A 16,577-nucleotide genomic window follows, 5' to 3' on the forward strand; every position below is an offset into this window, starting at 1 on the left:
GCTCCGGAACAAACCGAAAGAGACATCACCGATAAACTGAAAGGTAGTTTAAATGAACACCCCCGTTACTTCACTGAAAGGGAGAACCGCTCTCACCTCAGGAAGTTGAGTCTCTCCTGGACTTCCTGCACGTGGCTGTAGCGGCTGCCGTCCCGCACCGTCTGCGGGTCGAACTCCAAGTGCTCGGCTAAAGGGAGGAGCGAGCAGCACAGAGTAAACCTACAGCTCTTTGCCGCGCAGCTGCAAAAGGACAAGTCCACATGACAGCTAGTTCACACAAGAGATCATTCTTATTGGACCAGCTCATTAGGGCCCTGTGTCAAATGCGTCTAACCTGTAATTCAGCCCACCAGCAACAAGATGCTGATTCAGGACCCCTTGCAAACGCATTTGTAGAGTAATCATTAAGGGCCATCCTACTGCACTGCCCAAATCATCTCAATTCGTAATTTAGTAATTACTGAAGGTGCACAGAGATGCACAGGGTGGTATGCATGACCACTTGAGGTCTGAGCATATCTTTTCATTTAATTCATCAGGACACACTACGATGTGTAATTATAATTAAAATGCATGTTCACCAGAAACAGAACCCAGTTAGTTCTCTTGTAAAATTTTGTCATTTTACCCATCATTAAGAGGAAAGAAACAATCTAATAGAAATACCCACCGACACAGGCATTAATAAAGGACACCCACGAGAATACTGCTGAGCAGGCGCATTCTGAGGTACGCAGCTGTTGTAACAAGAAAGCCTTCTCTGTAGTGTCCCATCTGATCTGTCTGATACAGTCAGCTAGTTGGTTTATTGGGCTGCGCAAAAAATTATTATGATTGTTCCCTCTAGCTGGTCCATCTAATTAGCCTCTGCCAATCACTTACTCTTATCAGATTAGCCAATTACCGTGTTGTACATTCAAATAGAGACACGCAGCATTTTCCCACTGAAATACAGGCTGTGAAACCCTGTTACTGAAACAGAGGACCCTGATGATAACACACAGATGCTAATCGGGCTCGGGGGAGGAGACCCAACCTTTGGCGAACTGCCTCATGGTCTCCATGTACGCGGACAGGTTCTCGGCCACCAGGGTGACCAGCGCGTGGTTGTGCTGCAGCTGGTTAATCAGGTCGTGGCGGTAGAAGACGTGCGGGCTGCGTTGCGTCTGACTGCGAGGGAACGGTGAGAACGTCACGGACCCTCCAAAAAACCGTCCATCCCAACATTTTAGCACAACAGCAGAGGCAAAAGGCCGGGCTCCGTGTACAGCACAACTGACGTATCTAGGCAGCTCAGCTGCCCAGAGAAACACACTGAAGCACTTATGCAAAATTCTCTGAGGGAATTAAAGAGACATCACGTTTAAGAGTAATTCTGCAAGATTACTAAAATTTAAACAGTATTAACCCCAAATTGAACTTTCAAATTTGTTCACTAAATTCTTTCCTATGTTAATGTTCACTTTGGAAAAACAACAAGTACTTACTTTACTATATTCGCTACATTATTAATTTTATTTAATCTAGCTGTTGACAATCAGAACTAAAATATTTTCCAGGGAAAATCTTCAAGTAGTGAATTTAACTGCAGAAGCCATTCCTACTTGTGCAGCAGCTAATGGGGTAAAATGGGAATAATCTCTCCATGGAGACATTAAAGATCCCCTCTCCCTCAGCCTCAAAAGGTACTGGCACACACAGTATGTTCAAATGTACTGCCTCTGGCATAGAATTTTTTTATTCACACATATTTGAACAAATAATTAAGTGATAAACAGCCCTCTGAAACTCCCTTAAATATCATTTCAAATATTTAAAAAAAATAAATGAATGGATATAATAAATGCAAGTCTATTTCAGGTATCCTTGAGGAACTGCACATTGGCAGATAAGAGTTTCACAACCAATTAATTCTGAATAATTAGAGCTGCATTCAGATTAACCTGCTATTAATGAGCTGTTTGCAGTTGTCTTTCATATATTTTTCATATTTTGCAAAGGGTTCTCGTTCCTCACCCGCCCCCCCCCCAATCCCCCCCACCACCACTACCACTCCCACAACCGTTTCCCTTACCGAAACGCTTAGCACATTTACCTTAGGTTCTGAGGCGCTTCCCCAAACAGGCTGCAGATCTCCCGAATCTGCTTCAGTGCAGGGATCACCCATTTGTCGTTGGTTCGCAGCTCCTCAATAAAACGGTCTATCCACTGGATTTTCTGCGTGTCGCGGTCCTGCAAGGACGTCTATTGCTGTTAATTAGGTCTGAAGCATAGCGGAGCTCTCGCAAGCCAATCTCAAACACATCTGTCCTTTGCAAGCTTACCTACTTTAATGTTGTTATGTATGAAGATCTGACTTCAGCACAAGAGTAGTACGAAATATGGGGCTGTAAAAACAGCCATAAATGTTTTCCTCTAGCGTGCAATGGAAAAATTCCATCATCCTCTCTGCCAAACACTGCACTGTCCTTAGCCAACTCTGGCACTGACGTGAGGTTATACCTGGGAACAGCTGTAGTCCAGGATCTTGATGTGAGCACTGAGGGCCTGGTCCATGATGTCCACGGGCACGTCGTCGCTGTGGGCCAGGTTCCACAGCAGGTTCAGAACCTTGTGGGCCATCACCCCGTCCTTGTCGTCCTCGGCCAAGCGGCGAATCAGCTCCAACAGCTTCTCTCGCTGCTTTTTACTGGCGTTTGTCCAGCTCGCCTGGAAACGGAATGAAACGACACCGTTATAAATGTCATATCCGTCAGTCCACTTAAGTGACACGTGAGTGGCAAACAGGCTTAACATGATTTCAGTGCATGATATCGGACGGCGCCTTCCAACCTCTCACCTTGAAGCAGTCAAAGAGATGGTCAAGCTGCTCAGGAGAAAAATCCCAGGCGAGCTTTGCCAGGAGGTCGTGCACATTCTTCACAATGGCTTCGTGCTTGCCGGCCTGCAGGGACGAAAGGAAGAGCTCAAGTTTAACTGCTGACAGAGACGCCGTGTGATGCCGACAGTGCAACCCGGGAGAGGAAAGCCAGCCACAGCACCTGGGCTGCCCAGATGTTGTCCAGGTCTTGCAGGGTCAGGGCCTTCTCCTTGATGACGAAGCGCAGGATCTTCTCCAGCTTCTCCACGTACTGCGGCTGATGCAGGCTGTCCCTCAGCACGATGGACAGGATGTTGTTCTGCTGGATCCACTCCTGAGAGGGACGAACTCGGGGTTCAGAGGAACAGCACCAACCCACGCACACAAGCAGAAGCTTCTCAAACCAACCAACAGCCAATATTCTGCAATAAAGACTATTTACAAACAGTATTTTAAACATTTACCAAGTGAATTTAAATCTAGTTAATTTAATTATTCATTGTTAGATCATTTCCATTTTTAGATTAACCTAAGAAAAACAAATGACCATCCATAAGCACTAATGGAAAAATCATACAAATGGGAAAAAAAATCACACATTTAAACCGTTTCTCAGCCCCAGTCTATGTATACTCCACACTCATGCAAACTACATGGCACTACAAGAGTAAAAAGGACATGCAAGATTTTCCGTAATAAAATGTCAGGAATTTGTTCTCTATTGTATGATTGTCAGTGATAAGGAAAATCTGTAGTGTGGGGGGAAAAGAGGAGAAGGTCCTCTCTAAATCCTCTTGCCCGCTCTCCATTAACCACTGCAAAATAAAAATGCATCCACACTTGCCCTTTGACTCTGAAAATAAACCACACAGATGCTTTCATCATGAGCGATGTCGAGAGCAGTGAACGTGAACGTTTTAAAATATGTTTTTCACCTGGGCTATTATGTTCCGTCTCATCAGGTATGATGAGAACGGCATGCTACCGCCATGAACATTAAATTTCTTATTACAGACAGCAACTTGCGAATAAAGAATGACCCCCATTATCCACCAATAGGTACAAACCCATTGCACAACATTTTTAACGCTGTGTAACCAATGAGGAACCCACTAGAGCACACAGAGGCAACAGTGGAGCTTACAGCCATGCGTTCAGCAGTCAGCCACTCCTCCTCCTCAGGGTTGCCATGCCGATGGGTGTAGTAGGAAACGCTTGAAATCACCTTGTTGACTTCATTTAGTGCATTCATTTTTCCATTAAATGAAGAAATTTGCAATAACCTGTTGGGGGGGGAAGAACATCGCATATGTATACCAATTACAGAGGTATAGTACGGTGTGAAAAGTATTCGCTACATGCATGTAGGGAAACAGCGTCTTACCTAAGAATCATTTTTAACCTAAAAATTTCTAAGTTTTTTACTGTTTCTTCTTGGCCTGGTACCCGTGAAGCCAGGTTCTTCAGCGACTTGATTATCATCGACAGCGCGTCATTTTTGGCTTCGTTCTTGGCCTCTTTTTTCAATTCCTCGTCCGTGAGGTTTTCTAGAAACTGGGGAACCATCTCGATGATGGGGAGGAAGTACTTCTTCACCGTGTGCAACGTTAGAAACTCGTAACACTGCCCGAACGGCCTGGAGAAACGAACAAAGCGTATCAATGAGCAGGACGCAAAGCAGCGCGCAGTCACATGACATTTTCAGACCGGGAAACGCCGGCGCGCTCCCGCCGAAGGCGACGGCGACTTACTTGATGAGAGCCGCGATGATCTGGACGTTCAGCGCCTGGCCGCTCATGAAGCGATCGTGCAGAGTCTGAAACCCGTTTAATGTACCAAATTTGTTTATTAAATCCACCAGCCAGCCCTGTGACAGGAGAGAGAATGACAATCAATCAGCGTGGGTCATTTTGCAATTATTTTACTTATTTTACTTTATTATTTTTGGTTCAATTCACAAATAATTGGCAGAAAAAAAACAGTCAGCACATGAAAAACGGAGTATAATTTCAGGCTACGGTCAAGATAAGCAGGTCATCTTGACCACTGACTGGGCTTAACTAGGCCTGATAGACAGCTCCCTTAGTCTCAAGCGCTCGGCCGGTGCTGACCCCCACCCACTCTACTTTCACCCGCCTTACATTTCTGCACTCTTTCTCTTTCATTTATGAAGCACGTCTGCTGATGCGATAGAAGTATATACTTTCACTTCCCACTACGGATTCCCAGGAAGGCCTTTGTTTGGCCCAGATCACCGCCAAGGAAACATGCACGATCCTTTCCATTGTTGGAGGCAAAATACTACTTCCAGAACCAATGTTATGCTGTACAATTTCAGAATACATTAAATACAGACACTACATAGAATACAAAGGAGGAGGGTCAACCAATATACATATATTTTGGTGGCCCTAAACAGAACTGTCTGGGATTAAACACTCAGGGTCCGAATTGTGTGTGAGTGGGGGGGGGGGACGTTGCCACTCGCACATTCATGCGATAACAAGGCATCAGTAAGCTTTCAACACTGAGGCAGTTGCGTTTCGACGTTACAATTAAAAACCAATATGCACTACCATGGTGCCTATACTCCCAAACAGTCATACTGTCTCCACTTTCTATGACTCACCCCAGGTCATATCACATACATTGCGCACTTCATACAAACCAGCTTCCAAGAAAAACAGCAAATGAAATTTCCACCCTCTTGAGCTTGAAGAGGCATAATGAAGGGCCAGCGTACCTTGGGAGAGCGAGGGTCGGGCGGGCGGGCGAAGAGCTCGTCCTCGGCCAGCTGCACCCCAGCAGGCACCGTCTCGGAGGGCCGGGTACCGTTGTAGATGTGGAACTTGCAGTGGGGGTTCATGGCCATGGCCAGCAGCTCGAGAAGAGGGAACCAGTCCTGAGAGAGCTTGGCCACACACAGTTCTACCAGACGGTGAGTGTTGTTTATGATGCATCTCTTTAGAGCGGGAGAGAAGGGGGGGGGGGGGGGGGGGAGGAGTCAGACACATCTGAGCACCTTATTCAAGTGACGGTGCGAAGCTCAGTGCTTTCTGTCAGTACATTTCACATGTGGCTTACTGAGAACACATTTCCCTTAGAATTCCCCCAACTGGGTATTCAAATCAGGTAAAAAAACCTGTAACATTATGGCAATGGAAAGAACACCACTCCCGTCTATTCCACTGCTCAAAAACTCTCCTCATCTCAATTCTACTGCCTGAGCACAAAGATCATGAAAATTTATGAGCAGTCATTTGAGATGAGCGGTACATAGTGGAGTAAGGAGAATTCTAATGGTCAGTTCTTCTTTGAGAAGGATTCTAATAAAGTACTCACATGAATCTCAAACTTCCAGCCACTCACTGCCTCGTCGGTCAGGATTTTTGTAAATGAAATGGTCAAGCCATCCCGGAAAAATCTCTGGCATGCTTCACACTTGACATCAAGTCCTTATCAGGGAAAGAGAAACAAAAACTGTGAAAACCAACACTCGACACTGACTCACTCGCAAAGAGAAAGCAAAAGCTACTGCAACCAAAACAGGTAAAAACAGACCAGCTCAAGGGGCCAGAACCTGCACTACACTCAACAAGCAATAGCATGAGAAACAATAGTGTCAATAGTCCAACTTACAACCCCCAGAACATACCTTTAACCAATTTCATTATCAATTAAATACAATGTAAACACTCGTCAATGTTTCAAGTCTGTTTGAGCGGGTGGATAACGCAGTTTTCTGATGCTTTGATTGGGTGAATGACATCCTTATGGATAACCAATGAAACCACATCCTACACTGATGTACAACAAACAATTCTGGTTAAAACATGCTTCAAGATCTGTGCTTCTACAGGTCTTGCGTTCAATATTCTGAATGCATTCAGCTAAAATAATTGTATAAATTGTACATTACATCATCAAAAAAATAAAACAGAGTTGATGAGCAATAGTTACACAATGCTCCACTAATTACCACTGTTATTCAGTGTTCTCCCAGATAGCTACCTGATACTGCAGCATCTGATGTACCAGGTAGCTACTTAAAGTACATCAACAAAGACAATTGCACTGTGTGTAGAGAGAGAAAAAAAAAAAAGATTGCTCATATAAAGCACGGCTGAAAAAATGTCCTTACCTTTTTTACTAAGATCTATAGCAGCTTCAAGAAGAACTTCTAATTCACCTTTTGGTAAAACTGGAACAACCCAGCGGGGTCTGAGGGAGAAAGAACATCCTGCTAAGCGCACAGAGACCAGCGCCTGATTGGTCAAGATTCTAAAGAACATCCCACTAAGCGCACGGAGACCGGCGCCTGATTGGCCGAGGCCCTACGGGAGTACGGCACTGGCCAGGGCCGAGGGGAGCAGGCCTACCGGTTGATCATGTCATCCAGCTTGGCCAGGTCGGTGTGGGGGAAGGCAGGCTCCTCCTCCTCCAGCTGGGGAGGGTTGTCTCCCTGTCCCTGCTCGTCCGGCGGGCTCACCGGGGAGTTCTCATTCGAGGAGTTGGGGGAGGACGTCTGGAAACACACACGTACGCACGCCCAGAGTTACCCTGGAGTTCCCCAAATAAACAACCGAGGATGGATGTCTTTTCAGAGTTCAGGACAAAAAAAAGGAGAAGTCTCGATAGAGCTAATGGCTTCCTTTACTCCACACTGCCTACATCTGCTACTGGGGACAAAATTAGCTTTGTTGAGCCTTACGTAAAATTTATGAAGTCCATTCTGCTGTCAGGATATATTATATTGACATTACATTTTTTTAATGGCTTCTTTGATTTGATTTCAGCAATGATACTGTAACCGGTTCTACTGATGATACGACAAGCCATAAAATGCACAGAAGCAAATGAGTAACTATGTTTATGGTCTAATCTTCACTGAGGCCAACCGGCTTTACATTCTGCAATGGAGCAATACACAAAGCAGGTTTGTCTGATGTACACGTTTGCCTTCTCCTTACATGACCCGAGGAGGAAAGCATCGCTCGAACAGGATCGTTTTATCACGTCGCTAAACATTTCCTCCGTCGACAGACGTTCTATACAGAAACACAGCAATCCGCTTCTTTCCTTAATAGATCACTTGCTGTGTGTCATTATACCTTTGACACAACTCTAAATAGCCAATTAAACCCATCTCTACCAACTGAATTAGAAATGTTGTAAATTAATCAAGTCTACTTGCAATCTTCAACCTCTGGCAGATTTGAATAATTATTTATTATACTGAACAGAAAAACATCAGGCAAGCCATAAAATCTATTTTTACTGCAGAAAGAAAACAGACTAAAGCACTAATTATTTCACTGAAAAAAAAATAATAATTGGGCAATAAAGCCATTGCCTTCATCCCTCTTCATAATGCTACAGATTAATTAATGTATTTGCAAGAGAGGATTATGCAACTGTTTCCCCTCCATAGTTCAACAGCTTTTCCTACACGCAAATACACACAAAACCTGAAATGCAGGACGCACACAGCCAGCCATATTCTTACTTTATTAGTTCAAAATCACAATTTCCAGACGGATGGACAGACAAGAGGAGCTGTCCATCATGCACAGAAATGTTGAATAAATCAATGACAAATCTGCAGGGAGGGGCTGGGGAAGCCCTCTGACATTTTCCAGATGTCTGCATAATCCAGAGGCAGCACCTCCTGGTGTTAGAACAGCACAAATGTGCCATGACTAGACTCAAGGCTTCTCCTGGGCCCACAGCCCACCCGCCCTCAGGCATCAAAACGGAGTGCCAGTGTGAACGCGAGTGCCAGTGCGTTCCGCGCATTTGCGTGTGCGTCACACAGCGACCCACATTGAAAATCCCAAGCCTGTCATGCTGTTTTGGACGGGCACACGGTTCAGGCTCTGTGACTGAAGCCTGTAAGCATGATCGCCCTGACGCTCCGCTGCGGTCAAACCGCCAAGGCGCGGTGCCCACTCCAAACGCAGCACAGCATCAATCCCGGACATAAAAACCAGAAAGCGTTCGCTCCAGAAATGGCATCGCTTGAGAACGTTAGACAAAACGCCAGCGTTGACAGTAAATGCATGCAGACTCCTCTTTACTGACGCACTGTTGGGGGCGATGAGGAGGCTATTGGGAAAGCCAATGACGAGCTGCTTTCCCAGAATAAACACAGGCGCAGACAGAAAGAGCAGAGATGTGTGGGAGTGGGTTTCCTGTAGCGCTGTAACTCTGGACAGCGGGCTCCGGGCTCCGCTAGCAGCTGTGCTCCACAGCGCTAGCTGTAGCGTACAGTGGAAGCGCGCAGCAGAACGTGGGGCTTACGGGGGTGTGTGAGCACGGCTCCTCCTGATCGGCTGACCTACATAGCCAGCCCGCTTCCCATCTCAAACAGACGGGGGCGCTGTGCGTCTCAAACAGACCGGCCCGCCTCCCATCTCAAACAGACCGGCCCGCTTCCCATCTCAAACAGACCGGCCCGCCTCTCATCTCAAACAGACCGGCCCGCTTCCCATCTCAAACAGACCGGCCCGCTTCCCATCTCAAACAGACCGGCCCGCTTCCCATCTCAAACAGACCGGCCCGTTTCCCATCTCAAACAGCCGGGGGCGCTGTGCGTCTCAAACAGACGGGGGCGCTGTGCGTCTCAAACAGACGGGGGCGCTGTGCGTCTCAAACAGACGGGGGCGCTGTGCGTCTCAAACAGACGGGGGCGCTGTGCGTCTCAAACAGACGGGGGCGCTGTGCGTCTCAAACAGACGGGAGCGCTGTGAAGCCACTGTGGGCTTCAGAGCAGCGCCACTGCGGGCTTCAGAGCAGCGCCACTGCGGGCTTCAGAGCAGCGCCACTGCGGGCTTCAGAGCAGAGCCACTGCGGGCTTCAGAGCAGAGCCACTGCCGGCTTCAGAGCAGAGCCACTGCGGGCTTCAGAGCAGCACCACTATGGGCTTCAGAGCAGAGCCACTGCGGGCTTCAGAGCAGCGCCACTGCGGGCTTCAGAGCGGCGCCACTGCGGGCTTCAGCCTGCTTGGCATTGCATGCACCGCTGTGGACTCCAGCACCCGTGCAGGGCCCTTCCCTGCTTGGCATCGCATTGAAAAACACACCTTTCTGCTTTCTTCTCATGACGCAACACGGACTTGTCTTTCCGCAGGCGGTGAAGCACGGCTGGCTGGGAGAGAGCAAACGCCCGGCGCTGAGGCGGTTCTCTCTGCTGAATACGGCGCTCTGACAGGCAGGACTGGGCTGCACGCTCACAAGTGGCAGGCTACGGTTTTAAATAAACATTATAGCATGATAGCATTATGGCACAGCCAGAGGCCAGGTATGATAATCACCGATTATCGCCAGAGGCTTCAGCTATTACTGTAAACGCATCATGAGAGACAATGAGAGTGATGTTATTATTTACAGCGCGATCACAGCGACTGCACTGAACCGAAACATGTGAAGGTTTACATAATCCTCATGGCAGAGAATGTAATGAGCACACCCATCTGTCAGTGGCTGGTGTGAGGCAAGCAGTAATCATGAGGGGAAAAAATGTATCCCACACACGGTTTCCCTGCCCTCTAGTGCAGTGTACAAGCCACTTATTTGAGCTGCAGAGGTGATGAATCGCACTTCATGGTGACAGAGCGTGCTCATCGTTTGTGAGATTTCCAGTTTCAATGACATTTTTATTTGTGTAAGACACTGTCACAGGATGCTTTACAGAAAAAGAGGAAGTAGGAACATTGCTTCATATTTTCATGATAGCACCACTTTTAGATTGACTAAAATGCTAATTTTTTTCTTCATGATACATGCATTTCATTTGAATACTTGTATGTATTTATGCAGTGGATTAAAACATGTACTCATCTGAAACGATTCTTAAACTCACTGGCCCATCATTAGCATCCAAGTATCTACTTAATGCCTTCCCAAAGGCAGTGATCTGGTGGATGTTTTTATTCATGAGCAGAATACACACATGCACCATCAGCATACATACGATTCAGTATAGGCCTAATGAACATAAGTGTACATGACCATGCAGAGACATGCAGAGGCCATCACAGGAAAACAAAATGGCTTCAATCTTCCTCCTCCCACCACCCAAACACAGAAATGTACTTTGGCTGAGGTACGGTCAGCATGGATGGGAAATGACTCCTACTCAACACTCAACACCTGTTTCAACTGTGTTCGACCTGCAAAGCGCAGCTTCAGTGACCTGGCCTCTGCATAAGGTTCAGTAGCAGCGGCCCCCAACAACCTCTCCCACATCAGCAGGGAAACCATTTTTCATCTCAAACGATGATGACCACATCAACAATGAACATACTGACCTTACTCAACAGAAACCTCTACTTGCGCGCACTACATATCGAGGCTTATAGAACCTTCTACCAGTTTCTTTTGAGCGGAACGGTCTCTCATAGCTGCGGGTGTAAGTCACGTGACCGTGCGTGAGCGCGTGCGCAGAGAACGCTGACCTGGTTCTGGGGGAGCGGGGGCTGGGACTGCCCGTCCGGAGCCTGGCCCTGGGTGTCATTCCCCCCCACGGGAGAGCCACGGGTCGTGGCTGTCATACTCGACACGGGGCAGATCTTTGCAATCTTGTCGCTTATGTCGCCGTCGCCCGGGAAGAAATCACTGCCTCCTCAAGCACGGAGAAGCGGCGCACGCCTGCGTATGAGAGAACCAGCTGGAGCACAGGGCGTTTTGCAGAGACCATTGCATAACCTGGACGGGAAAACAGAGAAGAGCAGGAATTACAGTCTGTAGCCAGAGGGACAGTACGGCTTCTCATTAAACTTAAACAGTAAATCGAGAATTCAAATAACATATAACATAAATAAATTACAATAACATTCAAAATAATTGCGGTCTTTGTTTTTTTTCCTTCCTGAATTACTGGAGAACTAGAAAGGAATGCTTCAAAACCCATATATGGCTACCAAATATTTAGAGAGAAGGAAACACATATATTGCAGATTTCTCTGCATTTAGAATGAACTATTGACAGGGTTACAGGATGTACAGTTCCTTCCATTATGCCACTAGAAATAAGAAAACCTCAAAGCTAGAGACAAAATGCTTTCAAAGCCTACTACAGAATAATGAACTGAAGGTTCATTCCTCTGATTTAAGACCATTTATACAATACATATCCCATCTAATATCGATTATAGGCATTGCAACAAAATAAAATGAAATAAAGATAAATATAAAATCAGATAAAAGACCCGTATAGAGGCGAAGGGAATGTAGACGCGGGTGTAACCCAAATAACCACGACACTGCAATATCGAATGAAAATCAGACTGGGATCGTTCTCTAGAACCACTACCACACACAAACCTGGATCCATTCTGAATGATTCAAGTCAGGCGAGGGAGAGTACGAAGCTCCTTTAGTCAAGCTTTTACACCCCTAACACAGCAGGGGGGTAGATTAACACTGATATTGCAAGAGCGTCAAACGCACGCAGAGATATAAATAAACCAAAACGAAAAGGCTGAGGATCAACATGTGAATACAGTACCATAATAAACCGAAGTAGGAAATCACCTGGTCCCTTCCCACTGCACTCATACATTATACATCAAAGAAAAATACATTCAAGAGCCAGGCATTCTGTCAGTTAGAGTACGTCAAGTACCGGGTGGAATTATAACATTAGTGCTGCCTAAAATTCAGTTAATGCACAAAAAACATTTTATTTGCAGTCCACTAGTGTGCAATATTCAACATGTAACTTTCCCTTCATGTGCTCTCCTTTATGGGTCTAGCAAACAGAAATAAACACAACAGCGTTGTATTAAGCCGTTAGCCAGGCCTACTTTCGGCACAACACCAGCAGCCGTTTCCATGTAAATGGCAATGTGCAAAAAGCAACACGTGAACACTGTTGTGAGCGCCATTTAAAGCTTCATCTTGTAATCTGGCCAGGCTTCTCACTTTACAGCGTAGCCAGGACTGGTTTATTTTTAGATATTTTAAACTTTGCTTTGTTCAGTGAAAATTATGCTCTGGTTACGCAATTTAAACAAGTGAATACATACAATTTTAAAAAATAAGATATATATAATATACCCAAATGAATTCAGTTACAAATTTTTATACCATGTTGTTTGAACTTTTGTGATGAAAAAAAAAAAAAGATTATTCCTGGAGATTTTAAGGAGGACAGAGGCTGAAAGGGATAAAGTTAAACGACTCAATCAAGGCTAGTGCAGTCCACCTTAAAACCTATTTTAAGCCAAGCAAACAAAAAAAAGGTATTGCTGCATCACTTTGATGACAGTTACAGAATCAACAAAAGTGTGCTAAAGAACAGCGAACCTTCCCGCAGCCCAGATTATACTTTTTCAGAAAGTCTTTCAGCACTCTGCCACAAAAGCATCAGCCAGATCCTTCAATTAAATCAGTCACATCAAGTAAAGCATCTGCATATTTGGGGGATCAGCTCTACAGCCAAAGCTACACTACGGTTTTATCTCGTCTAATATGACGTTCATCCACTTTCAAATAAATACTAAAATTCACATTTAAATGTTACAATGTATGTTTAATGTCACCAGGTGCATTTCTTATTATCTTTGTCAGTATTTAAAAATGTGCACACTATTTGATGGAATTTAAAGCATTTCCATTTCACACTGCAATATCCTTTTAACAGTGACAGTGTAGGTAAAACCAGAAAGTATACTGTGTTGACTGAAACTGGCATAAGGTGCACACTTTCATCTGGTGTCTTAATTACAAACCATTTAATTTTGCTAGGTATGTTTGACAAAACAATGTCAAACTGCATTAGTGTTAAGCAATATTATTTTTATGTTAATTCATGTTTTGACATTTAGCTAATTTACTGGTTGTTAACTATCTAACTAGCCTATGCATTTCAAATATCTGCTAAATTCAGCAAGCTAGCTTTCTTAGGTGCATCTGGTAAACCGATAATGCCACACAGGTTTGTAGGGCCCATCACATATTGCTTTTAAAACGGTTGCCTGGGTTACAGCTATGTCATCCAATGCCTAGGAACAACTAGAGTAAGCAGCATCCACAGCCATGGCCACACCAGCTTCCAGGAAACGCTACATTAAAACAGCTGTTCCTACCAGCCATCAGCTGACAACTCGATTCTGATTATTCATCCTGTCATGCACATCACATATATCAGCATATTTATGTCTCCGAAGAACTCAAAAGCTTTGCCGAGGCGCTGCCAAATATATTAGCTAACCGTACAATACAGCTAGCCAATTTTCGTGAGCACTGCTTCCAACACAATGCAGTTGCTGCAGTAAAGTTTCAAGGTTGTGTGGAGGACAATTTACTGCAGATGCTAAAAGCAAAGAGCAGCTAATGTTCCACAGGTATCACAGATAAGGGGAGCCACATTTCTGAAGCTTAATGTGGCAAACAACAAGTCTCTTGATAATAATGTGTACGCACGCCATGACCACGTAACCTGCATCTATTTTATGTGTGCCGATTACGCATGTGACATGAAAACAGAGTCCAATTAAGACGTTACATGGAAACAGAACAGAATGCGTGCTGACCAAGAGGAACAGAGCAGAGATGCTTTCTTATTTTCCAGCTTGGCATTCAGGTTGGTTATTTTCCCATGAATCCAAAATCTACGTTCTCTAAAAGGAACTCTGCAAGACACTCCTGCTGTGAAATTTAGCAAGAAGGAAAGAATCAGCAAGAAGCATATGGAAATAATTACTCCATTCAGCTATTGGATTGCCAGAACTTTCCATGGTACTGAAGCACAGTGGACTGCTAGCAGGGAACAAGCACAATCCCCTGGTCAGAGGTTTAGTTCAATGCATATATGCAAGAGCTGAGAAACTCAGTAATTAATTCTGCATCACTGGAAATAATTTAGCTCCGTTTCTACCAAATCACTCCAGTGTTTAGATACAATTTACTTTAGTGGAATATGCTGTGGACCCAAGAGCAGGTTCTGTCTGGCTGACCATGGGGAAAGCAGTCCAAAAACAACGCTGTGGCAGAGGGGTTTGAAAAAACGGAACAAAAATAAGTGTATAAAAGTTTGAGTTGTACTTGGCTTAACTGACACAACCAACACATTGTGTAGGTGTTATCACGGCATATCATCGTCCACGGGGGGTCAAGAACAACTTCTCTGTGGCTTTTTAAAACAGGAACTGCAGGACTTTAGGTCCATGTATAGAGATCAATGTGAAATTTGTTAAATGACAGGTAATTGCCATACTTGGAAATCCAGCACTAAAGAATTTGCTTCCCATTTTTAACACAAGTGACATCTTTAGTAAGGTGACGATGGCAAGTAAAGTTTGCAGTTAAAGTTGATCTTTATGAATAAATAAATTCAATGCCTACTTGCATCTGATATCACGACTAGCCTACATTAAATCAAAACACTTAACACTATTGACCCAAAGGAAAACCATAACAAAATGCCCTTTCACTCCTAACAATAAGACATACAAATCTGTCCTTAGCCTCTCGATACGTTTGGCTCCAGGTAAAATGCAGGGAAATTGTTACTGCACCACTACTGACATCACGCTAGGCAAATAAGCACTCAACCACTTCATGCGCACAGGAGTGTCACGGCTCGCTCTCCACCAATCATCTTTTCTGAAATTGACAGCAGAGTGGAAAACCTTCAATTTCACAGGAGGAAAGCTATCTTCTGTGAGAGGAGTCCCTTTCATCACAGAAACTCACCACCCTCAACCATTTGCCCTGGTACCAAAACAGTTTGATTACAAGAAAATAAATGCAGGAATATTCAAAACATCAGATTAGCAGAGTGTGGGAAATTCTGTAAAGAAACTCACACACTGGATTCGTGACTGGGGCTTCAAACTCCTGTCCCAGGCTTAATAATTGAAAAGATCATTCAATTAAATGATCTTAGTAACGGGTTTTGAATTTTACAGTTTTACAGATTCCCAGAATCCTCGCAGTGAAATACTGCCGCAAACTTACAAATATTACAAATAAGGAGGCTGATTATGGTCAAAAGTAAACTCTTAATGTAAATTTAAACATAAATAAATGGACACTGACTCGTGCTTTATCTGCAGATTGCTTTTTTATGGTTTCCATCTTGTTCGTCTACACAGCCAGTGCTTTTGTAATTTGCAGTTTATCCACCTGTTGTGCCTCTTTTGTACTTATTTCATGTCTCAATCTTTTATCTGAGGTGGGCATAGAAATGAGACCCACTCCCTTAAGGACACACTTAATCCTTCTCATTTCATTCCATTTATTTTACTAATCTCACTTAACTAATAGAACAACTAAACATCTCACATTTCAGGCATTTATCAGATGCACTAGCCTAATCCAGAACAATTCACAATTAGTGCAAACAAAGAAAAGACCCTGATTCACAGATCACCAACATCCCAAGTGCTGACTAATGAGAGCACAATGGTCAGGCGATGGGTAATTATGGGTAAAATGTGGAAGAGAGGAATGGGAATCTGGGTGGAAAATGGGGGGGGGGGGGTATTTCCTAAAGAGATGGGTCCTCGGGGTATGTGGAAACACATACTCTGCATGCGAACAGCACCTGATGGAGCGACAGAAAAATTTACAATACATGATGTGGTTGAGGAGAACAAAAGGGCTGGTCACAGCTCTTACTAACAAAGATATTTTCAAAAAGTGCAACAAAAAGAAATCAGCTATTTTCTGACAAATTCATCCTGAATTGGCAACAATATGGAAAACTGTAC

The 16,577-nt window shown here is 44.6% G+C and overlaps 1 protein-coding gene across 5 annotated transcripts in view; it reads right to left on the reverse strand.

The window, feature by feature from the left end:
• The window catches only part of LOC118214351 (probable ubiquitin carboxyl-terminal hydrolase FAF-X), a 48,945-nt gene that overhangs the window by 22,963 nt on the left and 9,405 nt on the right, over positions 1-16,577 (reverse strand). For 3 of the 5 annotated variants that reach the window (XM_035394253.1, XM_035394255.1, XM_035394252.1), the window contains exons 2-15: positions 11,316-11,565; positions 7,240-7,385; positions 7,002-7,081; positions 6,203-6,315; positions 5,604-5,822; positions 4,612-4,727; positions 4,245-4,496; positions 4,005-4,143; positions 3,042-3,194; positions 2,840-2,944; positions 2,503-2,709; positions 2,096-2,244; positions 1,037-1,170; positions 97-187 (exon numbers count right to left, since the gene is read on the reverse strand). In XM_035394253.1, coding sequence (XP_035250144.1) covers positions 97-187; positions 1,037-1,170; positions 2,096-2,244; positions 2,503-2,709; positions 2,840-2,944; positions 3,042-3,194; positions 4,005-4,143; positions 4,245-4,496; positions 4,612-4,727; positions 5,604-5,822; positions 6,203-6,315; positions 7,002-7,081; positions 7,240-7,385; positions 11,316-11,411 — 2,000 coding nt within the window. In that variant the 5' untranslated portion in view covers positions 11,412-11,565. The remainder of the gene's footprint in view (positions 1-96; positions 188-1,036; positions 1,171-2,095; positions 2,245-2,502; positions 2,710-2,839; positions 2,945-3,041; positions 3,195-4,004; positions 4,144-4,244; positions 4,497-4,611; positions 4,728-5,603; positions 5,823-6,202; positions 6,316-7,001; positions 7,082-7,239; positions 7,386-11,315; positions 11,566-16,577) is intronic. The other 2 variants (XM_035394256.1, XM_035394254.1) reach the window with 1 other exon arrangement.

The sequence above is a fragment of the Anguilla anguilla genome, chromosome 15, assembly GCF_013347855.1.
Source record: "Anguilla anguilla isolate fAngAng1 chromosome 15, fAngAng1.pri, whole genome shotgun sequence".
NCBI lineage: Eukaryota > Metazoa > Chordata > Actinopteri > Anguilliformes > Anguillidae > Anguilla > Anguilla anguilla.